Here is a 27,173-nt window from a genome sequence, read left to right as displayed (position 1 = left end):
GCCATGTGGGATGCAGCTCCCTCGTGCTCCAGTGCCACTGCTCCTCCGCCTGATGATGCTAATGCACACAAGAACAGGGAGACCACAAAAAAAGGGTGGGGGGAAACAGAAGAAAGACATGTTGAGTGCATGGATTACTGCTACCATTGGCGGACAAGACAGACGCAGAAGCCCCCTGCACTACGTCGCACTGTTGGGCTCTACAGTGCAATTCCTGGGAAATGGCCTACAAGGATATGGACGACATCTGCACACATAGATGACACAGGTGCATGAATAGCTGTACTTGACATTCTACAGAGGTGGGGTGGGGGGCCACAGGGCCATGCCTTACGGAGGGGCCTAGCCTACAGAACTCGCCCTGGCCTAGGGAAACCCACAGCCCTCCTCCCCCACCCAGACACCTCCAATGGGCGCAAAGTCAGCTGAGTGAGAGTGTACTCACCCCCATGTGTCTGCTGTGATGCCCTCAAGCGCCCATCCAACTCCGGGTAGGCCACCGCCAGGATTCTGAACATCAGGGGGGTCATGGTTTGACGGGCACCCCTCCCACGTTGGGAGGCCATCCCCAGCTGAGCCTCCGCCGTCTTCTTTCTCCAGCGGCGAATGTCCTCCCATCTCTTCCGGCAGTGGGTGCTCCGTCTGTGAGGGACCCCCAGGGTCCGGACGTCCTTGGCGATGGCATGCCAAATATCCTTCTTCTGGTGAGCGCTGACCTACATGAAATGTACAGGGTACGAAGAGAAGTCATTACCAACTGCGCCGTCAAAGTGAGTGGCCCCCATCCCTACCCTTGCCATGTGGCACATGCACCCACCGTCTTTCATGCACGCACAACTCTGCCCCTTCCTTCTTACAACCAGCCCTATCCACACAGGTATAGCCCATACAACATGCTCCCTGTGAACTTACCTGTTGGTCTGGAGGACTGTAGAGTAGCGTGTACTGGGGGAGGACCCCATCAACGAGCTTCTCCAACTCCTCCGATGTGAAGGCAGGGGCCCTTTCCCCAGACGCACGAGCCATTGTCTCTTCCAGACCGAGGTCACAGCAGCACTTGCAGTGTAGGTCCTTTCCTGTCGAAGATCAGGTATCGAATAATTCAACAGATAGAAAATGGCGGTCACGTCCGCGGCGGTGCGTACCATCACCGCCGGCGTTCATCGTCATTGGCTCCTGGGACCCATAGGGTCCAATGTTAACCAATGCAGCATTGCGCCGCGGTCTTCGACTGCCTACCTCGACAGTGTACAACGCCAGCGCAGTTACCTCACATCCCATTGTCCCACTTTACAGCTCAGGCAGCCGCCATTTCAGGGGCCCACGTGGCCTAATTACCAACTGCATCACACATACCTAGGCCTAGTTTCAACACACATACAGGCCACATTTTGTGTATGAATGGTGTTCTGTGTAGACTGTGGGTACATACCTCTGAGTTGTTTAACTCTGTGCTTGCTGTTGTCCTTCATAGGCACCGTCCGCTGGGACATGTGAGGAGATGGCGGAATCCTCCGGTGTACCGACCGCTGGTGGACCTGTTGACAATGGAGGAAAGAAATTTGATTATCACCTACAGGTTTGACCGTGCCACTATCCAGGAACTGTGTACCCATTTGGGCCCAGACCTGATGTCAGCAATCCACCATCCCACAGGAATCCCCCCTCAAGTGCAGGTGCTATCAGTGCTCCATTTCCTTGCTTGTGGGTCTTTTAAAAAAACTGTGGCCATGGCATCAGGGATGTCCCAGCCTATGTTTTCCAACGTATTGTCCAGAGTGTTGTCTGCCCTGCTGAAACACATGCGGAGCTACATCGTTTTCCCTCTGGTGGAGGATTTGCCTACAGTGAGAGGGGACTTCTATGCCCTTGGACATATCCCCAACATCATAGATGCCACTGATGGGACCCATGTGGCTTTGGTCCCCCCCCACAGGAGTGAACAGGTGTACAGGAACCAGAAGAGTTATCATTTGATGAATGTACAGATGGTATGTTTGGCAGACCAGTACATCTCCCATGTGAATGCCATGTTCCCTGGCTCAGTGCATGACTCCTACATCCTGCGGAATAGCAGCATCCCTTATGTGATGGGTCAACTCCAGAGGCACCGTGTGTGGCTCTTAGGTGACTCTGGTTACCCCAACCTGTCATGGCTACTGACCCCAGTGAGGAATCCTAGAACAAGGGCAGAGGAACGCTACAATGAGGCCTATGGGCGAACTAGGAGGGTGATCGAGCGGACCTTCGGCCTCCTGAAGGCCAGGTTCAGGTGTCTGCATATGACAGGTGGATCCCTATTCTACTCACCAAAGAAGGTGTGCCAGATCATTGTGGCCTGCTGTATGCTTCACAACTTGGCTATGCAACGACAGGTGCCTTTTCTGCAGGAGGATGGTCCAGATGGCAGTGTTGTGGCAGCTGTGGAGTCTGTGGACAGTGATGAGGAGGAAGCAGAGGAAGAAGACATGCAGAACAGGTACTCAGTCATCCAGCAATATTTCCAGTGAAACACAGGTGAGAATACATTCCTGCTACTACATGTACTTTTACACTTCTACCTCTCTCCTGTCAGTCGATTTCACCCAGTGTATGGTCACTGAGTTGTCACTTTCCCTTACGGTTTCACAGGTGTGGGTCCCAACGTGTGTCATCTGCTTAGATTCCTCATGGACTAGAGCTGTGTGACATAGGTATGTTGACATTACTATTTCATGAACATTTTGTCACTGTAATTGCAAATACACAATTTCGAAATCACAGACAGACTCCAGATCTTTTGGTGCTTTAGATGTGTTTATTTAAATACAAAATATTGGAGGGGGAAGTTAAATGGTGAGGGTTGATGGCGGAGGAGTGTCCATGGCAGAGTCCAGTCTATTATTCTCACAGGTGCATTACCCATATGGGCATAGGAAGTGGAGCTGGGGCAGTTTCAATATGGACAGGGTGACAAAGTGGGACAGTGGGATGACAATCAGGGTGGTCTCATTTCTTGGCGGGGGTCTTGGCATCGTGCTATGTCTTGTTACTGGATCTCAGGGACCGTTTGTGGGGTGGTTCTCCGTCTGCAGGGGGTGGGGTGCTGGTGTGGTGGTCCTATGGCGGGGCGTCCTGTCCACTAGCACCGGCGGAGGTGGTGGGCAGTTCATTGTTCATTCTAGTGTCAGGGACACCGAGTGCCACAGTGTCCCTCCTGGTGTTGAGTACTTCCTTCAGCACCCCTACGATGGTGCCCAGGGCGGAGCTGATGGTTCTGAGTTCCTCCCTGAACCCCAAATACTGTTCCTCCTGCATGCGCTGGGTCTCCTGAAACTTGGCCAGTACCGTTGCCATCGTATCCTGGGAGTGGTGGTATGCTCCCATGATGGAAGAGAGGGCCTCGTGGAGAGTGGGTTCCCTTGGCCTGTCCGCACCCTGTCGCACAGCAGCCCTCCCAGTTCCCCTGTGTTCCTGGGCCTCCGTCTCCTGGACCGTGTGCCCACTGCCCCCAGGTCCCTGTTGTAGTTGGGGTGGTGGGTTATCCTGGGTTCCCTGTAGTGGTGGACACACAGCTGATTGACGTGTCCTGGGGACGGAGGTATGGGCCCGCTGGGTGGGTGCTGTGCTGGTGTTTCCAGAGGGGGGAAGGTCTGTGGTTGCCTGTGTGAGGGGAACCGACTGTCCCGAGGCCCACGATGGTCTGGGCTGGTCATCAAGATCCAGGTGGACAGAGGTGCTGTCATCACTGTGGGCCTCTTCTGTGGGTGGAGTGGACATGTCTGGACCCTCCTGTCTGGTGACGTTGGGTAGTGGTCCTGTAGAGGTGGAAAGGCATGATTATTGCATCTGTGTGTGTCATTGTGTGCAATGGGTGGGTGACCGTGTACCCCAGTGCTGGCATTCCTGTGTGGGAGCTTGTGTGATGATGGTTTAGGGGGGTGTATGGGTATGTGCAGTGGGCATGCTTTAGTGATGGGTGTCCATGCGTTGTTGTTGCATGCAGGGCTTGGTGTTGGGATGTGTGGTTTGTGATATTGGTACATTTGTGAGGAGTTGGAATGATAAGGGTGGGGGCATGTGATAGCATGCAGGTAGGGTGGGGGATGTAATATTTAAGATTTGACTTACCAGAGTCCATTCCTCCACTGACTCCTGCGAGGCCCTCAGGATGCAGAATCGCCAAGACCTGCTCCTCCCATGTTTTTAGTTGTGGGGGAGGAGGTGGGGGTCCGCTGCCAGTCCTCTGAACCGCCAGGTGGTGTCTTGAGACCACGGAACGCACCTTCCCCCGTAGTTCGTTCCACCTCTTCCTGATGTCCTCCCGATTTCTTGGGTGTTGTCCCACTGCGTTGACCCTGTCGACTATTCTTCACCATAGCTCCATCTTCCTTGCATTGGAGGTGTGCTGCACCTGTGATCCAAATAGCTGTGGCTCTACCCGGACGATTTCCTCCACCATGACCCTGAGCTCCTCCTCCGAGAACCTGGGGTGTCTTTGCCGTGCCTTGGGGTGGTGTAGGTGATGTGTGGGGTGGTGTGTGTGGTGATAATTGTGGTGATATGTAGTGGTGTGTAGTGTGAGGTGCGTGGGAGTTATGTGAGTGATGGTGTTGTGTGCCTGTGGATGCTAGTTTGTTGATGGTGGTGTCTCTCTCTGACCTTCTGAATGTAATTGTGGTCGTAGGGGTTTGTGGGTGATGTGGGTGTGTGTTTTATATTGTATGGGTGTGTGGGAGTGGTGTGTGTATGTGTAGCAGGTGTGTGTATTTCGAATTGTCCAATGTGGCTGTGTTTTGGAGATGTGTGTGTATTTTGAGCGCGGCGGTGTGTACCACCAATGGAATATCGCGGTTGAAAGACTGCCTCGTGGGTCGTGATAGTGTGGGCGTATTTCTGTTGGCGTGACAGTGGAGGTTTTGTTTTTGCCAGTTTATCACTGACCTTTGGTGTGGCGGACTTGTGTGGGTGTCTGAATTTAGTCGGATTCCGAGATGTGGGTCATAATAGCTGTGTTCGGAATTCCGCGGCTGCGGCGGTGTGTTGGCGGTCTTCTGCATGGCAGTAAGCGGCTTTTACCGCCAATGTTGTAATGACCACCTATGTGTTTGTCTAAGGGTCCTGTATGGGTAAACCCTGTTTCAAGCTGGTGAGTTTTCTGTGCAGTCCAAAGCAGAATTTCCTCTAGTTGGTTTGAAACCTTATCCATAATTGGGTTAATAGTAACAGAACTAATTGTGGGCACAGCTAACTTTGGCTGCCCAGCTTGACCAACCCATCCTGGGAAGTGTGTCAATGTGCCTAAAATATATTGCATTACGTGGCAGTATAGTTGAACAGTGTGACTGTAGAATGTTGTTAGTTCTCAGGCACTTATGCTAAATTTGAATATGGTCTATAGCTGGCTAGGACTGGCCAGGCTGCCCCATTATTGCTGAGGGGTCCCAGTCTTACATGTTGAAGTGGATGTCAGGGTGGGGGGCCTTGGAACCAAGTTCGATGTTCCTAAAAAGTTAGTGCTACTTTTAGTTGTTGATAAGGCCTGTATTGATTAGGTACTGAAGACTCTGTGTATGTAGGAAAAGTCTGAGTTGTGGCACAGGAAAATTAGCCCAAGAGTAAAAAAACGTTGCTTTTATACTCTTCATGTGCCTCTACCACGAAGGTAACATCTCCACCCATAACTGGGAACCGTTGTACCAGTAAATGTGCTTTAACAACATGTTTACAATTAACAGAATTGTTAACTGCGTTCACCATTTTAATGAATGAAATTCAGAGAGGTAATACTATTGTGGGGTAATCATTTTAATGATTTAGGCTTGAACAACCTACAGCTATAAGTAGGTGCTTCCTAGTAAGCTGAGGAGCATGTATTCCTTTTCACCACGGACAACTCCATGTAGAGGTCAAAAGGGGACCTTGGGCAGAACAATAACTTCTCAGGAGACCCATTAAATGAGTAATTGACTTGGAACATTGGTGGCGCCATGTCAAATGGGGCTAGATGTAGCAAGTATTTTTGCATTTGCAAACGGTGCAAATGGCCGTTTGCAAATGCAAAAATGCCTTTCAGTATGTATGAAAGGCATTCGCTATGCAATTTTAAGGAATCGCTAAAATAGCGATTCCTTAAAATTGCAAGGCCATTTAGAGAATCGCAAATTGTGATTTTCTAAATAAGAAATCGCAAATAAGGAACCCTTATTTGCGATTTCTAAACCACATGTATCAAGCTTTTCCTTAATGCAAATTGGACATTAAGGAATCGCTATTACCACCAAGTTGAACTTGGTGGTAAGCATGCGCAAATGTTAAAAATAATTGAAAAATGCATTTTTCAAATTGACATGTAACGCGCACATGCCCCTTTGGCATGTGTGCGCCTTATATGTCCTTAAAAAAAATATTGGGGTGCAGCAGAGGGGGCCTTAGGCCCCCAGCCCCCTGGGTTTTGCATTTCCCAAATTTGCGAATTCCAGTTAGGGATTTGCAATTTGGGAAATGCAAAAAAATCGCAAATATGGGCCTACGGGCCCATAGGTGGGAATGGGGCCAGTATCGCAATTTGCGATTCGGTAATAGCATTTGCGATTTTTAAGAAATCGCTATTACCGAATCGCAAATATGATACATACCATTTTGCGATTCAGAAATAGCGATTTCTTAAAAATTGCTATTAGATAATCGCAAAATGGTTTGTTGATACATCTAGCCCATGGTTCCTATGAATAAAGTGGGGCTGTGCATTTGGTCAGCATGGGCATCTGATTATAGGGACTCCGTCCACATGTACCATCAGTAAATGCTGACACAATTTGTCCCTAGCTCACAATGCCCCATCTAAACCCCTCACCTTACCACAGTACCAAAAGGCATCAGCAACCTTGAACATGACCACGCTGGCTCCCATGGAAGTAATGGATCCACCTTTTTGTGCTCTTATGCATGCCCAAGTTAGACATAAGAAAGATACAAAAAAAATGGGTTTTCAGGTATTTATTAAAACAATTGAATTCTTGTATGGAAAGCATGAGCTGTGATTATCAGGCATATGAAACAAAGCATTGTAACCAGGATTGTAAGAATGGTAAAAACGATAAACAATTCAACCATGATAATGTTATTGTATAATTATACTCCTATTGTTCTACTACCTACACTATTGATAGCATTGTGGGAGTACCCTCTGCCACATCCTTTGGGAAAGCCTAACCCCCTAATACCTGAGTATGATGTGTCAGGAGCCGGACTGATGTAGAAAAAGCTATTGTCCTTTGCAGGATGGAGGTCAGTGTCAGCAAGGCTGCATCACAGTAACAGTGCACTGTGTTCCAGGGTAATCCTAGCAGAAGTGCTCCTCTGCTGAATGTAGTACAGAATCAGTATATATAATAAAAACACTGTTTATATCTCACTGTGTCAAAGGTGCAGAGCTGGTGTGATAGTTCGTCTGGAGGCTTAGAGCTGTCTCCACTGGACAATCAGAATACAAGGGCATTGTGCTCTGTGTGCCTAGCTTAGACAGAGTGTAAAGATTGCATGGCACTGCAGATACAGTGTCTTCCTAGTACATTATCATGTGAGTGTAACAATATGTAAAAATGTTGCCATCAGAAAAAGATGTCTAGCTAAAATGTGCTTTCTAGTATGGAGACTCAGTGCAGGCCTTTACTTGCTTCTCCACAATATGTCTTGTATATTTTGGTAAACTACAGAGGTTTGTCCATAGGGCCTGATTGTGCATGCCTTATCCATGATTAATGCATAGATGTGAAGCCATTTACTTAAAATTCTATGCCAGATGAGATATTTAACAGCCACTTATCATTAAGGTAAATAACGACCAAACTATTTTTTAAATAAGTTACGGATCTTATTACTGTGTAGAGAGAGACATTGTTTCTTATGCACCTGAATACTAGTAAAAAGTAGCATAATAACTACGAAATGTGGGTGATTTCACAGATATGTTTCATGTCTTGCATAATGCAAAAGGGTATGCGCATTAACACTGCAGAGGTGATATAAAATGTAGTGTGGATTTAGCTTGCTATATACATTCTGGTCCAAAAAGCATTACCGGTGATGCCATGAGTGATGATGTATGTGAAGTCATACACAGTGCATGGTGAGGGCACAGGTTATAGTTAGCCCACTGAACTATCAGTGTTGAATTTCAGTGTTTTTTTACTTTGTAACGTTAAATTTGACTATAACATTACTATACCTGTTCTTTGGTGTATGTGTGTGTGTGTGTGTTCATTATAAATCTCAATCTCTCTCTCTCTCTCTCTCTCTCTCTATATATATATATATATATATATGTATATATATATATATATATATGCATATATGTGTGTGTGTGTGTGTGTGTAAATAGAGATGTAGAGATATAAACACACATTACCTAGTGGCAGTCACCAGTAGATAGCTATAGTTAGGACCTAATTCCCATTGACAAAGCATTTTTTGTTTTGCCAATACGTTTGGCCCAGTTTGATGAATCGTCACAAATTTTTCAAAACTCCTATGCTAATTTGTGTAGCTGCTGTCTTGAAAGTTTCAGGGTGACCCATTAAGCGGGGGCCGAGAAAAAGGGTGGGTCCCCAAATAAATTTTCCCCATGCAGTTTCTTATATGGTTTTGAACATGGCTACAGCCTGTTCAGCTGAACAGAATTACACCATATTTGGCAGAAAGGTAGAAAGATCTCTTTTTGTTAATGGTAAGATTAAAAAAATATAAATATCTATCAACGCAGATCCTCTGCAGATCCAACAGATAAATGCTGATATCTGATTGGCTGCCAACACTTCAACCAGGAAGAGTTGGCAGTGATTTTGTGACTCAGACTCAGCTGAGTCCCAAAATAAATCCGAACAAAAAGAGAGGTGCAGGGTAGTAATAACCTGACCCACTAGGCCTATTAGTGGGGAACCCAGCGACACAGTCGGTGCCAAAAAGCATCTTTTTAAATTTTCATTTAAAATTCATGGAGGATCTGCGAATCCCTACTAAAATGTAAAAAAACAAGCACCCCACACATGATTAAACTCAGCCCTCGGTGGGCTAGGACCCTGAGGCAATTTAAATTAGTAAGTCAGTTAGACTGGAGCACACATCCCCCTTCCCTTGGCCGATCTCGGCCCTGAGGACCCCCACCTATCCATGGCAGGCCAAATGTGTATGTGGTGGGGAGGGGTCATGTGGCCCCCTTTCAAAGGCTGTTTACGGGCTGAGGACTACCACCTTCCCGGACCAGGCCTTAAGAGTGCTGTGCTGACCCCCCCTTATGTGCCTAATAAGGCCCTCGGAACCACCACCTCCCTCTCTGGGGCTTGGTCAAATTTGTAGGAAATGTCTGTGTTGTGGCAAATCAGTAATTTGTAATGGGGGAGGCCTGTACAGCGTCCCCCACTGACCTGTGGACCACCACCTCCCGGGGGCTGAGTTAAACTTTGGAGGAGGGGCCGCGCAGCCTCCCTCATGGAGTCAATAATGGCCTTGGTGACCGCCACCCCCCAAGGCTGGCTCCTGCTATGTCCCAGAGTGCCCACCCTAGGACACAGCAGTTTGCTCTGACTTGGCGGGAGCTTTGTTAGCTCCCGCCAAGTCAGAGCAAACATACTTCTTCCAGCGGATGAGAGCTCTCAAAGTGCTCTCGCCCGCTGGAAGAAGAAGTTTCAACTCTTTCCCTGCTTGCAAATCGTGCCCTCAGGTAACTGTAACTTGCATCCTCGCCATACACTGCTAATCACCCCAGGTATTACAGCACTCATTACTTTTAGAACATCATTAAAAATATCAGTGAAACATTAGCAGTCAAATTATCGAAGAAAAAAGTGTGCATGGTGGGGATGTGTGTTATAGTTACCTTAGGGCACGAGTTATTGTTACTTGAGCTAACCATAACTATACCTACTGAATTTCTATGATTTTGTAACTATAGCGTCCCTGTAAACTTTGTTTTTTTAAGTTAATATTGTAGGAGGGTGGCTTGGTTTGTAGTGGGTACCAAAGGTAATTATACCTTATACCAGGCCCAGTTATCTCTTATTAGTGAAATGTAGTCAGTGTCTAGAAGCAGCCAGGCTGTCTAGAGGTAGCTATAGGCAGAGCAGCCAAGGCTGAACTAAGAAACATGCAAAGCTCTTGCAATACCACTGTAGTCACACGGTACTCACACACATGAAAGACAATACTCAGTGTTACAAAAATAAAGGTACTTTATTTTAGGGACCCAGTGCCAAACAAATACCTCATAGAACATACTTAGGAGGTAAGTATTATATACAATATATACACCAGTAAACAAAAACAGGTAAGTACACAGTCAGAAAACAGTGCAAATAGTAAAAATCACAATAAGTTGCAATAGGTTTAGGGGGAACACAAACCATATACTAAAATAGTGGAATGCGAAAGTCGGTCTCCCACCTAGGCAAATGTAGTGTGTAGAGGGGCGCTGGGAGTGTAAGAAAATGCCAAAGGTGAGTATTAGACCACACCCCAGATCCCAGGAAAACATGAGTAAATCACAGTAAGTTTCCTGAAACACACAAGAAGTTGTGATAGACGATTATGCAAGAAGCAGAAGAGTCTGCAAGACACCAACAATGGATTCCTGGACCTGAAGACCTGTGGAAGAAGCGGACCAAGAAGCACTGAAGAGTCCAGGGAGAACAGGAGCCCCTGCTAACTCGGATGAAGATGCAAAAGAAGAACCACCGGTGAGAAGACAAAGTCAGTATTGCACCAAAGAAGACAGATGCGGGTTTCTGGTTGGTGCAAAAGATGTCCCACGCCGGATGGATGAATGCAGTCTGGTTTGCGTCGCTGGATTCTGCCAACAAACCTTGGCACATGCAAAGCTCGGGGTTAGCGGAAAATGGCGCTGCCTGGGACCAGGAGGGACCTGGTGGCCTCTACCCAGGAGGGGGAGGCAGAGGAGGCTCTCAGCGACTCAGAGTCCTCAGAAGACCAGGCAGCTCGCACAGGAGTCCCACAGAACTGGAACAAAGAAGGTGCAAATGGAGGCCCACGCAGCACTACACAAAGGGATCCCACGCCGCCGAAGAACCACTATTGAAGCTGTGTGTCACAGGATGAAGTGCTGGGGGCCTAAGCTGTTCACAAAGAATTTCTTGGAAGGTCGCACACGAGCCTTGGCAACTGCATGTCACGCAGTGCACGGCGGTACTGTCTTGCGTGTGGAGGCTAGCTCTTACCTCCACCAAAGTTGGACAGCTGGACGTTGGGACTGTCGGAGTCAATTTAGTCCCCCACCTGTGTTGCTGGATCCATGTCTGGAGTGGGAAACCAAGTCACCGGTCATTGCTGCAGAGAAGGGCCTGCTGAAGCAGCGAAGTGACTCTCTCACTCCACTGGAGTTTCCTTTGGTTCTTCTGGTGCAGGCTAAAGACAGGCAGTCCTCGGAGGATGTTGCAGTTGCTGGCAGGAGCTAAAGTTAGAATGATGAAGAAGTCGTCCTTGCTTCTTTGTTGCAGATTTGTAGAGTTCCTTGAGCGGTCAGTGGCTGTTTCTTCGGTAGAAGATGAAGTAAAGGATGCAGAGAATTTCTGCTGGAGTCTTGCAATCCAAATCTGAAGAAACACCCAGAGGAGGGAGCCTAAATAGCCCTGAAAGGGGGATTTATCACCTAACCAGGTATGCACCTATCAGGAGCGGTCTCTTATGTCACCTGCTGGCATTAGCCATTCAGATGCTCCCAGAGTACTCCACCACCTTGGAATCTAAGATGGCAAAACCCAGGGATACTCTGGAGGAGCTCTGGGCACCACCCCTGGGGTGGTGATGGACAAGGGAGTTGTCACTCCCCTTTCCTCTGTCCAGTTTCGCTCCAGAGCAGGAACTGGGGGTCCCTGAACCAGTGTAGATGGGATTATGCAAGGAGGGCACCATCTGTGCCCTTCAAAGCACTTCCAGAGGTTCTGAGAGGCTGCCCCTCCCATGCCTATAACACCTATTTCCAAAGGGAGAGGGTGTAACACTCTCCTCTCCCACAGGCAATCCTTTCTTCTGCCTGCCTGGGCTTGAGCTGCTCAAGCAACAGGAAGGCAGAAACCTGTCTGTGAGGTGGCAGCAGCTGGGGTGGTCCACTGTGGAGCCCCCAGTGTGCATGGGATTGTGCAACCAATACTGGAATCAGGATTGGGGTAAAATTCCCAGTTGTTAGACACCTTAGATGGCTATATTCAGGGTTACCATTGTGAAGCTGGACATAGGTATTGACCTATGTCCAGTGCACGCATAAAATGGCGTCCCCGCACGCTCGAAGTCTGGGAAAATGGGCCTGGACGATGTATGGGCACCTCTGCAAGTACAGGGGTTCCCTCTCATACAGGTACTTTGCACCCAGCCTTGAGGGTTGAAAGACATGATATGTAGGTGACTTATAAGTGACCTGGTGCAGTGAAAATGGCTGTGGAATAGTGCATGCACTATTTCACACAGGCTGCAATGGCAGTCCTGTAGAAGCCTTTTCATGGCCTCCCTATGGGTGGCAAAAGAAATGCTGCAGCCCATAGGGATCCCCTGGAACCCCAATGCCTTGCGCACCTAGGTACCATATACTAGGGATGTATAAGGAGGGACCAGTATGCCAATTTGGAGTGAAATATTAAGCTGCCAGTATGTAAAGACAAATTTGGAAACAGAGAGAGCATGAGCACTGGGCTCCTGATTAGCAGGACTCCAGGTGACAATTTAGAAAACAGTGAAACATACTGACAAGCAGGCCATAAACCATAAGCACTGTGGTCTTGGCTAGCAGGATCCCAGTGACACAGTCAAAATCAAAAACACACTGACATCAGGCAGAAATTGGTGGTAACATGGCAAAAAGACGGAACTTTCCTACCAATATATATATATATATATATATATATATATATATATATATTACATGGTATTCTGCAATTCCTGTATACAAATCTGTCTCTAGGCTACTTATGACATACCCAGTTGCCAGTTATAAGGAAATGATGTCAGAACCCAGCTGAAATAACTTATTACAGTTGAGTTCTGATGTCACAACGCCTGATGCTAGAGCCAGCAGCTGAGGAAAAATGCAGGTTAGGTCAAAGAGCATAATTAAAAAAATGTTTAAGGAATGTTGCTTTTCCTTCTAATGCTGTTTTTTTTCTGCTGAGCAGTAACAATAGCAAAGTAGGTAATTTGGCAACATTTTTATATTTTGCACTCCTTAGGTTTCTATAGATAGATTTTAAGTTTTTGCATGTTTCTACTGCACCTAAAGTGTATTAAACTGATTCTACTATCTTTTTGCCACAAATAGCCAACAGTTTTTTTGACGTGTTAAAATTTGCCCTATATATTCTATTTGTAGTCTTCATGTTTGCAAACATGCTCTCTCTTGAATATGAAAAGTTATTCATCAAGGATTTATGTGGTTTGTGAAAAAGGTGATGGTGTGACTATGACATATAAGGAATAAAGTACTCCCTATCATACATGATAAGGATATTGCAGTCACCTTCAGATTTCCATAGCCTTATAGAGTAACAAGGCCAAAGTCAACGTTCCTTTAGAAGGTCAAGAAACTGCTCAGTGACTTTCAATATCCTTATAATGTATGGTGGGATGACTTTATCCCATTTATCTCTTTCTCCTCCAGTGTGCCAGTTACTTTCATTACCTGAAAGTATTAGATCGTTTTTGTGTTTACAGGATTAATGGAGTCTGCAGTGGGCAGCACAGTCGTTGTTCAAGTGCTAAGCCATGTGTTCCTAGTTCAAGTGGATTGTGCCTCTCACAGACCAGGTATGCATCTAAAGTCTGTGCACGCTGGGGCTGGTCGAAAAGCCTGACCAAAAGCTCTACTCTCAACCTGTGGCATACATGGTTGATAACAATGCGTTATGTCCATCTAGGTGCAAACAGCAATGTATTATGTGCAAACTAGGAGCAAGCATCAATCAGCCTTCTGCGCAGAGGCAAAGGCTGTGCTCAGAAGCTTATGTCCATATGAGGATTTGTGTACACACGCTGCATTACATATTATCCGTGTTCCCTCACTGTTGATAACAATGTTATCAGTGATATCATTTGTAGTCTTATCGTTAGTAAACATACATTCATACATTCTTCCTACAGTGCAAAGGTCAACTTCCATGTTTCTGCAGACACTGATAAAAATCTGGCAGGAAAGCAAGAGGCAGCAGTGACTCTGAATAGCGGCACATACCTCCAGTTTTCTCAATTCAAATTATATGTATTTTCGGTGCTCATACACTATAATACATCCATTGCCAACATGTACAAGCTGGAATTGGACGACCAAACCAGTTAATCACAAAACAAATAAATAGTGGCGCACACCATAGCTCAATTTTTTAACATCAAACTGTGGAATAGTGTTTGTTATAACCACATGGCTCATTACATATGAGCACAGATAAAAAAGGAGATAAATGAAAGAGAAAAGTCAATACATAACCATAAGGGTGTATAATTTGAAGGTTATAATAAAAATATGGACTATGTAGGGATATTTCATGCTTCTCAGTCTCTTTGTTGTCATATTTGATAAGACACAACTTTCTTCTGTGTTGGAGGGCAGGACTCAAAACCTCAGAACTCCTCTCTTGCCAGGAGGCCGAGCCAGCTAGATCTGCTCTGGGTGGGCGCTTATAACAAGCGGGCTCCCATCATAGTGCAGGATGTGCCCAGGTAAAGACCAGACCTGTCTTCTCCTGGAAGAGGCTGTGCCACCCCTTTTATGCCAGTGTTAAGCTCTTTGGAACACCGAAGATATTGACCAACCGGACCTCAGAAGCCCTATACCCTTTCAAGTTACAGTCTTTCGTCCTTGCTGTATACTAGTCTGTTCCATTTCCTATTGAAGAGGTCCACCAGTTATATTTTCAGAATGGGGAAATGGAAAATGCTGGGGGTTGTCTTCTCCTGGAAGAGGCTGTGCCACCCCTTTTCTGCCAGTGGTAAGCTCTTTGGAACACCGAAGATATTGACCAACCGGACCTCAGAAGCCCTCTACCCTTTCAAGATACAGTCTTTCATCCTTGCTGTTTACTAGTCTGTTCCATTTCCCATTGAAGAGGTCCACCAGTTATATTTTCAGGATGGGGAAATGGAAAATGCTGGGGGGTGAAAAGGCTAAAGTGCTTATTGCACCTGTGTGCTCCACACTAGATACATTTTAGCCAGGGCTGTTGGGGTAATTTCAGATGTGTTTCTTATACATTAGCGACCTGGAAAGTTTGGGGTATGTACGATCCAGCTAAGCAGCAGAAAATGAATGTCTATCTGAAGCAAAGGAGGGGTGATGCAGTCTTTCTAAAGGATGTACATGTCAGTAGTAGTGAAGGCACAACTCTCAAAGGCACTGGAAGGAACATGGGTTCTACATAAGAAGCTCTTCATATTCAATGGGGTGCTAATATGAGTGAAAGCTGGAGTGGCATTTGTTTGCACACAGAATGGTGGTCCTGAAGGCAAGGGTTCTCTTTGGAGCAAAGTGGCACACTACCCTTATTCTGGTACTCTAAGCAATGTAACATCAGCTCGTACAGTGACAGCAGAGGGAAATGCTGAGTGCAAAGTTGTGTCCTCTTTATCGGACTTCTGACCGTGACTCCACGTCTGTCCGCAGTGTCGGCCAAGTCGTAAAGCAGAAGCACCAGAACAAGGGCACATGTAGTCACAGGACTATAGTTACTGGGATGCTCGTTAAATATAAAGCTACCAATAAAGTTAATAAAGCCACATGCATAAGTAATCATCCTTACCCTGTTTTTTGCCCAGGTCTGGTGGAAACACATGCTGAAATTAAGACATTATTCTTGAAAAAATTAAAGGCTTAGGACCTAATTTAGACCTTGGTGTTTACTGTCACGGTGTTGATTTTTTGACGGAAAATCTGTCTGCCCACTAGTGGTACGCCCGCCCGATTTAGATGTTGGTGGTCACATAGCCGATAACCCACCCAAGTTCTGCTGACCCTGCTAGAACTTCCCAACCACATTGACGGCGCTATAGGAGGAAGCAGTAGCCACCCTTCCCACTGAGCAGATTTGGATGTGCCTTCCCACCAAGCCAACAGTGGCGGTGTTACCTCCACACCTGAGTTGGTGGATTGGAGAGGAAATTACATAAAAACCTACCCTTTTCCCTGATTCCACTTCCGTTTTTGACTGGACACGACTGGACAAGACCTTCCATCGCTGCTGCCACTGGACCATGGAGAAAACACAACACCCCCTCCCCAAAACCCCTCTTCCCGGTCTTCAGACTTGAAGGTGGGGAAATCGCATTGCCAGTCTGTTGTGTGGTCACTGCACATAAGCTCGGGACAACTGCAGTCATCTACATGTCACAGTAATTTTTCAAAATTACTGTAACATGCATATGTCTGTAACACAATTGTTTCGGACATGGATGGGGGGACACTGGTACAAGGCACATATCTCAGAAATGCAGAGATGTAATTTTGGTGTCAGTATTCATTTCCAAATGAATGCTGGCACCATAATGATGTAACATTCACAATTTTCAACTAAGTCCATGTATGCACATGGCAAGGGGACCTGTACCTGTGATGTTGTACTTCTAGTTGTGTATGAGGGTCAGTACATGTATCTGTGTGTGTGTGTGTGTGTTTGCAATTGGATTGGCTAGTTGAGATAGAGGGAGCTGAGTGGGTGATGTGGTTGTGTCAGATTGTGTGCCACTTGCTTATGGGTCTGATGTGGAGTATGTTTGGTTGTGTATTGTGTTGCTGTTTGGGTGAGTGTTGTGTGGTGGTCGTTGTCGTGATGTGTGTAGTTTCTATTATGTGTGTGTGTTTGTGTAGATGAGTGAGTAGTTGTGTTCTGGTCATGTGTGTGGGTGTAGTTTGAATAGTGTGTGTATGTTGTGTCATGGATGTATGGCAATGTGTGTTTTCGTCATGTAGATGTTATCTTGTGGAATGCCACTGGACAATGGTTTTTATGAGGTCTGTTGTGTAGTGCAGGGGGACACATACGGCTAAGGTGTGTGACTTACCTCTCCTCCATAGCCATTTTACGATGTCCATTGTGTCCCGCAATGGCCTCCCGCCATCAGAAATAATCTGCCAATACACCGTCTGCAGGACTGTAACATCAAAATATGGTCAGCAGGACCCTGCCAGTATGGCGGCTGAGAAGAGCAGTCCTTTGTGGCGGGCGGCAACTCAGCCGCAATACACCTAAATACGGCAGTCGGAACACTCACTGCTTGACAGCAAACTCGAGTCCGCCACTGCAGCTGATTTGCAGTAATATCATCAAGATCTAAATCATGCTCTTTGTTTTTACCTCAATGACTCCCTTAGTAGAGACAATTGCAAGTTTAGAGCTTGTAGTATCAAAACATTTTAATCCCATTTATTGTAAAAATCTAGCCCCTGTGTGCACCAGGCCAGCCAAGATGATGATAGTATGTAATGCGTACGCCACCTCTGACATGGAAGGCTGTGGTAGGGTGAATTCACAGCTAATGGAGGATATTACCATTGCTCCCTCATTCCCTGGGGAAATCTTGCCCAGCATGGACAAGGATTGCCATTGTGCAGCCTCGACCAATACGAATTCTGCTTCTGGATTTAATTATGGAATGCAGCCTTTGAGAAGGGATGCAGTTAACTGTCCTTGGCTCACCCTCCCTCTAACTGCAGCCCTTATGTAGCAGTCTTGGCTAATTTTCCATGCCTGCCCATAGGCAGGGTGGAAACCTACGATGACCTCAAGAATAAGGTGTGCCATTGGCTAACTAAAAACTCTGATTTCAGCACCTCGGAATACAGTAACACTCTAATATATCTGAAGAGTAGGCTGGATTGGGCCATCAACTAAACATTCTGTTGGGAATTACGTGGTTATTAACTGTAGAAATCTGACACTAGCTGGCCATTTAATTTGAAATTGTTCCCAACATGCTTATTAGAATTTTAATAACAACTGTATAACTGCTTTGCCATTGGGTTATTTCTGTCATCACTTTTCTGGCACCCAGCTCATCTGGAATGGCTTACCACCCTAATCATCTGAATTTATCACCTGAGCTTGTATCCTTAAATCTAACAGATTCAGCCCTTTGTCAGGTCTTAGAACACAAACTGACTGTTAAATGATTACGCTTTGCCTACTAAATCTGTAAGCAATGTTGCTGCCAGCGGTGAGCTGGAACTGCCTGTTCACAGTGAGATGCTACATGAGACACTACAAGATTCAGGCTTTGTTACCAACATGATTTGCTGAAACATTGCTTGTCTGAGTTCCAAGTGCTCAGAGGCGAATTTGCTCAGTTTTATTGTGAACTATAATATTGTAATGTTGCAAGAAGCTTGGCATTTGCAGGACATCATCTGGGATGGGTCTGAAACTTTACTATACTTGCCACTCGCTCTGCCGGGTACATAGCCTGGAGAGGGCTGATTATTATGGTTCTAGTATCTAAGATGGAATGGTAATCTCAATTGCATGCAGTCATGCAGGGATTTAAGTTTTGAGGATTGTTCTCCCCAGTATGTTTAACTCATTCTTGTTTAACTTCTAGAATCCAATTGCAGAATTAGGCTGTCAAGTTAAGGCATTTTTTTAGGGAAATTGAAATTCTGAGAAATGGGATGATCACATTCTGAGCAATTTCCATGTGGTTGTTGGGGGTAATTTTTGTTGTTGTGATAGCTTGGTTTGAAACCCAGCATGATCCCCTTGCGGTTATGACCCCCCACTGTGTCTAGCTCAGATGCTGATCAGAGAGCTCAAATTGTTTTGAGCTACTTGCTGGCGTCTAATCTTTGCAATCTGGTGGAAATTAGGTGTGATTTGGCTATGCAAGTCCCTACCTTTATAATTTGGGCACAAGGAACTATTATAAATTAGAGGTTAGTTTCTTGGGGGTCTGGGTAACCATGTAGTTGCCTGGGGCACCGTTACAAGTGGGTTTAGTGATAATAATCTCAATGCATTAAATCTTTCTCTACCAACTGGCTACCAACCAACGCAGTGTAAATGAGTTAGTAACCTGCTCCCTAAGGATAAGGCTGTAACTGCCAGGAGGCTCGTATCCCTTCTCTGTTGACAACCACTGTCAAGGCAAATCTTGGACAGATTCTGGATCATTTGTTAACTAAAGAACATCCGCCATTGGATGTGATTGTGGCTTTTGAAAACCTAAATGAATTTATTCATTAAGTCCCTTGTTAGCAGCCCCATTAAAAATATTAACACTACCCAGCTGGCTGGTGCGATGAGGACTGTAGAGCTGCTAATCAATTCCTGTGACGTGCCCTAAATACCAGCCCTAAGGACAGGGATCTCATAGCCAATGAAAGGCTGAACTATAAAATGACCTTAAAAAATGCAAACTGACTCATAAGGAGGACACCTGCACTAGTCTTATTAGTTCATGTAGAGAAAAGGACACTAGAGGCTTTTGGGCTATTGTGAATGGGAAAAGGCATACTGAACGAAAGAGTGATGGTGCAGACAGATTGATCATTTTGAAGGCATTTCCTCCTTTGATTGGAAAGAGTATCTGAAATTCCCCTTTTTCCTTAGATATTAGGTTTAACCACGAAGAGGTAATTATTGCCATCTCCATCGATCCATCCAGAAAAGCACTTGCCCGAGATGGGGTCCCTATGGATCTTTATGGATCTTTATAAGGAGAACATTGCACTGTGGCCTCCCATTATTACTAACTCACTTAGTGCCGCTGTATCTTGTAGGATTCCTGCCTCTTGGCAGCTGGCCTTCTTCGTGCTGATATTTAAAATGGTAACAGGCATGACCCCCATTGATAACATCTGATTTCACTCTTGAATTAAACGGTTAAAATGGTTGGTTATTTCATTCTGCACAGGATAGAGGCTTGAGTCGTCCAACAGTCAGGTGTCCTCAGTAGGGTGCAATATGGTTTTAAAGAGGAGCTGGGGACTGAGGACGAGAGACTTAATCCCAGCCTACTGATTAGGAAATATACCATTGCCAAAAAGGGCTTCATTTACCTTGCCTTTATGGATGTAAGTAGTGCTTTTGACCATGTAAACCACTCTAAATTATGGCGCAGATGGGCATGCCACAAAGTTTGGTGGATTTTTTAAGAGTGTTACATTGCGGGGTTTCAGCAACGGTCGGGTACGACATGGACGGAGAGTGCACATCTACTTTTGAGTTGTCCTGTGGTGTTCGTCAGGTGTTTGTTTTGGCACTGATCCTATTTCTCTCATATATCAATTACTTAAATTCCTTCCTTAACCATAAAGGTAAAGACCTACCATCAGTGAACTCTATTTCAGTGCTAGCTCTACTTTACGCCGACGATGCAGTCTTGCTTTCCAGAACACCTAATGGATTACAGGCTCTAGTTGAGAACTTTGTACTCTTTATGGATATCTTGGAATTAGTTACAAACACTACTAAAACACACTTAATGGTGTATGTCCCACAGGGCAACAAAGTCAGGCCTATTTCCATAAAAGGTATTAACATCATTGGGGTTAAGGAAATCTCTTACCTAGGTGTGGGGGTTAAGGAATTCTCTTACCTAGGTGTTGGGCCTGGCCCTTTTTGCAGGGTTATCCCCAAAGTTTTTGCCTTCTTCCTCCTATTTCTTCTGACCTGTTTTTGTTGGCTTTAGGACTTTGGGCACCTTACCAGTGCTAAAGTGCATATGCTCTCTGTCTAAATTGTATTGGTGATTGGTTTGTCCATGTATGGCCTGTTTGATTTACTAGTAAGTCCCTAGTACAATGCACAGTGTATGCCCAGGGCTTGTAAATCAAATGCTACTAGTGGGCCTACAGCACTGCACCCACATGAGTAGCCCTGCAAACATGTCTCAGGTCTGCCATTGCAGTGCCTCCATGTGCAGTTTTCAACTGCCATGTTGACCTGGCAAGTGCACCCACTTGCCAGGGCCAACCCTGCTCTTTTTTTTACCTGTAAGTTACCCCTAAGGTAGGCCCAAGGTAGCCCCAGGGTCGTTTTTCACTATTGCAATGCCTATCTCTTCAATTGAGTAACATGGGGATTGCCTTGAAATATCAAGTGTAATTTCCCTATCGGAGCAGATAGAGATTTGATGTTTAGGGTCTCCGAACTCACAATTTAAAAATACATCTTTTGGTGAAGTTGGTTTTTGAACTGGTGGTTTGAAAATGCAACTTTTAGAAAGTGTATAAAACACAGAATATCCTAGCTGTAACTCGTCAGAAACACTTTACATTGAATATACGTCTGGGCCAGTATGACAGTTGGGCTCTGTGTGTGTATTCATTCTAGACAGTTACATAAAGAGAGCTGAGGCGCGCCATGCGTATCCTGATGGCCCATCTACAGACTGGTGGGTCTTGAGCTAGAGTGGTAGGAGGAGCTGACACTTGCACCTGAATAGGTGTGCCTGTCCTCACACAAAGCAGTCTCCAACCCCCTGGAATGTGTCTGTGAGCAAGGCAGGGTCTTGTGCACTACAAAGACCTCTCTTTGAAGTTTCCCTACTTCAAATACAGATATGGGTGTAAGTTCTGGACCTCTGACATCACATAGTTAGAACACTTCAGGACTGAGGGCATTCTACCAAGAAGAAGAGCTGGATGCTGTAGAAGGGACTGCCACTCTGCCTGTCGCTTTGCTGTGTAGCTCACTGCTTGATGCTACTGTCCTGGGAGTGAAAGGACTGGACTTTCTACATCCTGATTTCCAAGGTTCTCCAAGGGCTTGAACTGAGCTTGCCTCTTGTTAAGAAATCACAGGGACATCAAAGACTTCATCTGCCAGTGCCTGGGCTTTTCTGATAGGAGTCCTGAATTGCCCTGGGCCCTTGGAAGTGTAAGCTGATGCACGGATGCGCCGCAGCAGAAAAATCTACGCATCGCATTTCTCGCTGCTGGAGAATAGATGCAGCGCCTCTTTCCCCGTGGCTCCAACAACACAGTGCCTGGATTTTCCACATATCCTCTCTGGGGCGTCAATTTCTCATCAACCCTGGCTTGCAGTAAGGAAACGAGGCTGTGTGCCCGGAAATCAATGCATCGCCTTTCCCATGAGGAAACAATTGGCGCATCATCTCCCCTGCCAATAAGGAACCAATGCATCACCTCTCCTGCGATGAAAGAACCGACGCATTGCTTTGTTTTTCGAAACCTCACCTCCCCTGCTGCCCGTATCATCTTTGTTTTTGATGCATTCCAGGTACTTTGTGCTAAAAAGATACAACCATTGATTCCTATGAATTAAGACTCATTGAAACTTTTAGAAAGGGATATCTTTACTTGGGTATGTTGTATTTTTGTCGTTTTGATCTTGTTTTACATAGATAAATATTCACTACTGGTGTGGAGTGCTTTTGTAGTGTTTTCACTGTGTTTGTGTGGGTACATACGTACAAATACTTTATACATTGCCTCTGAGATAAGCTTGAATGCTTGACCCAAGTTACTAAGGGGGTAAGAAGGGGTTATCTTAGCTCCATTGCTTCCCTACCCTGACTAGAGTGAGGGTACCTACTTGGACAGGGTGCAAACCACTGCTAACTAGAAATCCCATTTCTAACGCTAGGGGTGACCTTTGTCTCCCGCAATAGCTTTTTGCCCTGTCTCTCTAACCACTGCCTTTGCTTTTATCATGCTTACGCGTCCCTGTTTGATGTATTGTCCAAAGTAAGTAGCAAACCAATATTGCCTGTTAGATTTTTTTTTTTTTTGGGTAAGTCTTTTTTCTAAACAGGTTTTCAGTGTTCCATACATTACATTGACAGGTTAATTGCACAATCAGTAATATTGGTTCCACAATCATAGTTTATACAGTGGAGTAGCTATGCCGCAGATGGTCACGATGCACAGTGGCTTTCAAGTTCCATCATTAGTTGCAAGAGCCCCCACCCCTCTAGTCTTGGTCCCTGTAGGTTGTCCAATTGCCCATATTTTTCCCACTTTTATGGGCAGCTCCTACTTTATTAAACCATGTGCTCTGCGTGTTGGCTCCAATCAAGATCGGATTCCCAGTCCTCTAACCTGGTTGGTCTATCTTTCCCCTAGGCCTGTGCTATATTTCGTTTAGCCATCCCAGTTGCCAAGTTCTGCCAGATCCTCTGGTGCCTGGGCAACTCTTCCTCAGCTGCTATTTGGAACAGGAGCCAACAGGCATCCAGTGGTACCATGAGTCCAGTCACCCAAACCATTATTTCTGTTAAACTTTTCCAACAGCCCTGAATTACCAGGCAGTCCCACAGTATATGATAGAACGTTCCCACCTGGCCACATTGTCCAACACAAAGATCAGGTCCACAACTTCCCTGCCTGCAAAGGAGAGTTCTAGAATAGTTTGGTCTGTGCAGTATCCTTAGCTGGACAAAACAAAAACGTGATCTGATTGACACCTCCCTGGGGCTCTGCACCGCCTCTGCCAAATCATCCTCAATGAGTCCAAGGTTTCCCTCCCAGGCCTCCCGCAGGGTGATCAGTGGGTCCAGGGAATTGGTCATCAGTTTTTTATATGGCAGAAATATTGCTTTTTCCTGCATGGGGCCAAGAAGGAGACAGGCTTCCAAAGATGAAGACTCAGGCAGTTGCTTTCCTGTGATAATGTGTTGTTGCAGCGCATGACCCAGTTACAAGTAGCAAAAGCGCTTGGACTCCTGCATCATATAGTCAGTCTGTAGAGTTTCAAAGGAAATATATGTCTGGTCTCTACAGATATCGCCCAGGCAGTCAGTCCCAATCAGGCTCCACCTGGTCAACCCTGATAACCCCACAACCTCCCTCAACAGGTCGCTATCTTATAGTGGGGTTTTCTCTGTCAACTTGCCTTCCCAGCCCAGGAACTTATTTGGCTTGTGCCAGAGTCATACTGCCGGGCGGGTGTGGAACAGTAGAGATTTTAACTATTCCTCCCTTGTACAACAGTGGCAGGTTGTGCTGACTCCCCATTGCCTCCCTGTCGATTCTGTAGGCTGACTCTGTCTGATCTGCGTAGACCCGTTCATTCACAACAAGCAATTGGGTCGCCCAGTAGTATTTTAACACATCAAGGACCGCCAGTTCACCCTCATACACACCCTTTTGTAGCTTGCAGAGCTCAGTTATGGAGCTGCCTCCATCCCTTAGGAGCTGACGGAGCTCATGATTCACCTTTTTAGAGACATCAGGGGGTATTTTCTAGAATGTATTCTGGAGGATGTAAAGCAGTCAAGGGAGAGTCATCATCTTGAAGAGAGCCGCTCTGTCCATTAAAGAGATCAGGACTATGTGTCAGTGGGCCACATCGCCGCAGATGTGATCCCGGTGGGGTATAGATTCCTATGGAGAAACTCTCCAGGACCACGCCTCACGTGGATGCCCAGGTATCTAAAACCCTCAATCCCCACTGGGGCCACACACTGCGCTGGTAAACAGGGATTACACCCTACTAGGGGGAAAAGTGAGGGACTTATCCCATTTGATCTTATATCCAGTGTGGTCCCCAAAGATTAGGAAAATGTGAAAGAGTCTGTCAACTCTAAGCCATGGCGGAGTGGCGAAGATCAGGATGTCATCTGCATATAGCAAAATACGTTCCTCCCAGTCCCCACCCCATTAGTACCACGGACGAGCAGGTCCTGTCTGAACCATGCTACCAGGGGTTCCAGTACCAGTGCAGAAAATCATCGGGGATAGCGGGCAACCCTGCCTTGTCCCCTTATGTAGCACATAGGGCCAGCATAATGCGTTATTGACGCTTACCCTGGCCAGTGGGGCCTGATAAAACAACATGATCCATTCACAGAAGTTGGGACCAAACCCCATCTTAGTGAGAGCTGCAAAGAGGTAGGGCCATTCGACACTGTCAAAGACCATTTTGGCATCCAATGAAAGCAGAAGAAAAGGTTCTGCTTGTCTGCCAGCTCTCAGGTGTAGAGCCCCCATATAGGTGCCTTAGATTTAACAGCGTCCCCTTACCAGGCATAAAGCCCTATTGATCTGGTTGTATGATAGTAGTGATAACCTTCTGTAGTTGTGTCGCAAATGCCTTAACAAGTACCTTAGTCTCCATGTTGAGAAGAGATATTGGTCGATATGACCCACGCTTGTCCTGTGGCTTACCTTTCCTTGGGGGTCACTGCTATTGTGGCTATCCTTTGGTCCTCTGGTAGCCTACCGTCCTCTTTGGCAACCTTGAACATGTTTAACATGGGTCCTTGACAGCTTTAGTCTTGTATAGTTCAACTGGTAGGCCGTTAGGCCCATAGGCTTTCGACGTTTGCAACTCTCTTATATCTCTTTAGCCGCTGTTGGATATTTATAAACTAAAATGTCTACGCTTGTTAACATATTGGGATGGAATATGAGGCTCTTGAGAATGTGCTTGGCTTTAGCGAGAGGAGAACCGTTTCTGGGGACGCATGTCATGTCTAGGTCTAAGCAGTCCTCATTATTTTTTGCATGAGGATTTGGGTCTGGCCTACGTTACGGATTTTTGTAAGGCTTCCCCTCTCATCCTCTGGATTTCAGTATGGAGCAACAAGAAAGCAACATTTAACCATGAAGTAATAGCTGATTGTTTGGCATATAATTCCGTGGTTGAAGTATATAAAGAAAATGTGGAGACAATAGGAAGAACGGACTGTGTACCTCCCTCATGTTATCTTCAGCGGGGAGGCCGTTATTGTTAAGGAGCTCTGTCTGAGGAAGACATTTGTGAGTAGGGAGAATATGAAGTCCAACCTGAGGGAGCTGGCCACTATTCAAACTGTTATAGGTGTTGAGCCACATCTTTCGAATGTAAATAATGTTTGGAAAAGGGTACTTTTGACAAAATTTTGCATGGGTTCTATCAGATGTGATCTTTGTTTTACTATTGGCCAATCTGATTTTAAATCCATCTTACTTCGCCCATGCAATGAGTCTTGCCCCAAACCTTGGCTCACTTTCTATTCTTTTGTACATTTTATCAATCACCTAGACATACATATTTGGCACCAATTCTTAGTGGGTTAGAACAAAGCAGCTCTTTATTTTATCTGTATGTTGCCTGACATTGTGTGTGTAATTTTGGGGGAAGGGGGGCGTTTTGAAAAAAAATGCCTTATGCTGTTGCAAGTCTACTGATTTTTTCCTTTTATCTTTTTTTCTTAGAAGTGTTTCTTAAACATTTGTCGGATATGTAATGTATAAGAGCATTTTATTTATAAATAGGTTTTACTTTTTGCATTGTTGCTTCTGCGAAAGATGGCTGAATTATAAAGTGTATGGTCAGATGGTATGATCATGTTTTCATGATGTTCATGTAATTTACTTGGATTTTAATTAATTTTATATTATTTATGCACTTTTTTGATTATATGCTTGTAATCGATAAAGAATTGAACTGATAAGATTCTCATGTAAATTAACTAATGTCCCCGATGGGTAATTATTTTACCGGAAATAACTGTTTGTTTAGCTTTGCTTTTTTGGACCTCGGTGATGCGGAAAATGTAGTGCTTGCCATCAAAGAGCTAAACTACACCATGTTTCAAGGCCGGCGCTTAATTGTCAGTGAGATGAAGAGAAATTCTGCATCAAAAGATTTTTCATGTGCTACTGAAAAAATTCAAGTAAGTAGCTTCTCGTTTTACTACTTGCGATAGCTATCTGTTGAATTCTAGCAGGTTAGTGAAGGACAAGGGACATGCTAGAGAAGATGGATGTTAAGTTGCATTTTCCTTTCGAACTCCCAGAGATTTATTCTTGCTCACCACCACTGTAAAATGTAAAATCCTGTTTAGGTTTAGAGTAAGTTTATTACGTAGTGTTAGAAGAAACACAAAAACAGCAGGTACAAAATGTACAGAAAATGAAGGCTATTTATGAACGAAATTCCAAACTGACATTTGAATCTTAGCTTGAAATCTCATTTGCTACAAAGACCAAATATTGTTGCTCTAGTAGCCAGTTTGCAGTTTGGGAATCAGACTGTGAAGAACGATGTGGGTTAAAGCTCGCTGAAGCCCTCTAAGTGCAAAGTGTGCATACCCCCAAGACCATAAAGGACAGGACACACCTACAATGAGTGAAAAGTCCCCATTTTGGCCAAAGAAAGTCAGATGTATGTTGCTGGGTTCTCATGTCAACATGGCAATTGTGCGACCCTTTCACACTTTGCTTGCTTAAGGAATTGCTTCATGTGATTCAAACAGAGATTTTG

At 45.5% G+C, this 27,173-nt stretch overlaps 1 protein-coding gene across 7 annotated transcripts in view; it reads left to right on the top strand.

Annotated features, from left to right (window-relative positions):
• LOC138300179 (uncharacterized) overlaps positions 1-27,173 on the top strand; it is a 395,471-nt gene that overhangs the window by 278,339 nt on the left and 89,959 nt on the right. For all 7 annotated transcript variants that reach the window (XM_069239151.1, XM_069239155.1, XM_069239156.1 and 4 more), the window contains one exon: positions 26,430-26,583. In XM_069239151.1, the coding sequence (XP_069095252.1) occupies positions 26,430-26,583 (154 nt within the window). The remainder of the gene's footprint in view (positions 1-26,429; positions 26,584-27,173) is intronic.

This window comes from Pleurodeles waltl, chromosome 6 (genome assembly GCF_031143425.1).
Source record: "Pleurodeles waltl isolate 20211129_DDA chromosome 6, aPleWal1.hap1.20221129, whole genome shotgun sequence".
NCBI classification, from domain to species: Eukaryota; Metazoa; Chordata; class Amphibia; order Caudata; family Salamandridae; genus Pleurodeles; species Pleurodeles waltl.
The sequence above is the reverse complement of the archived record's forward strand: the minus strand, read 5'-3'. Positions and strand labels throughout refer to the sequence as shown.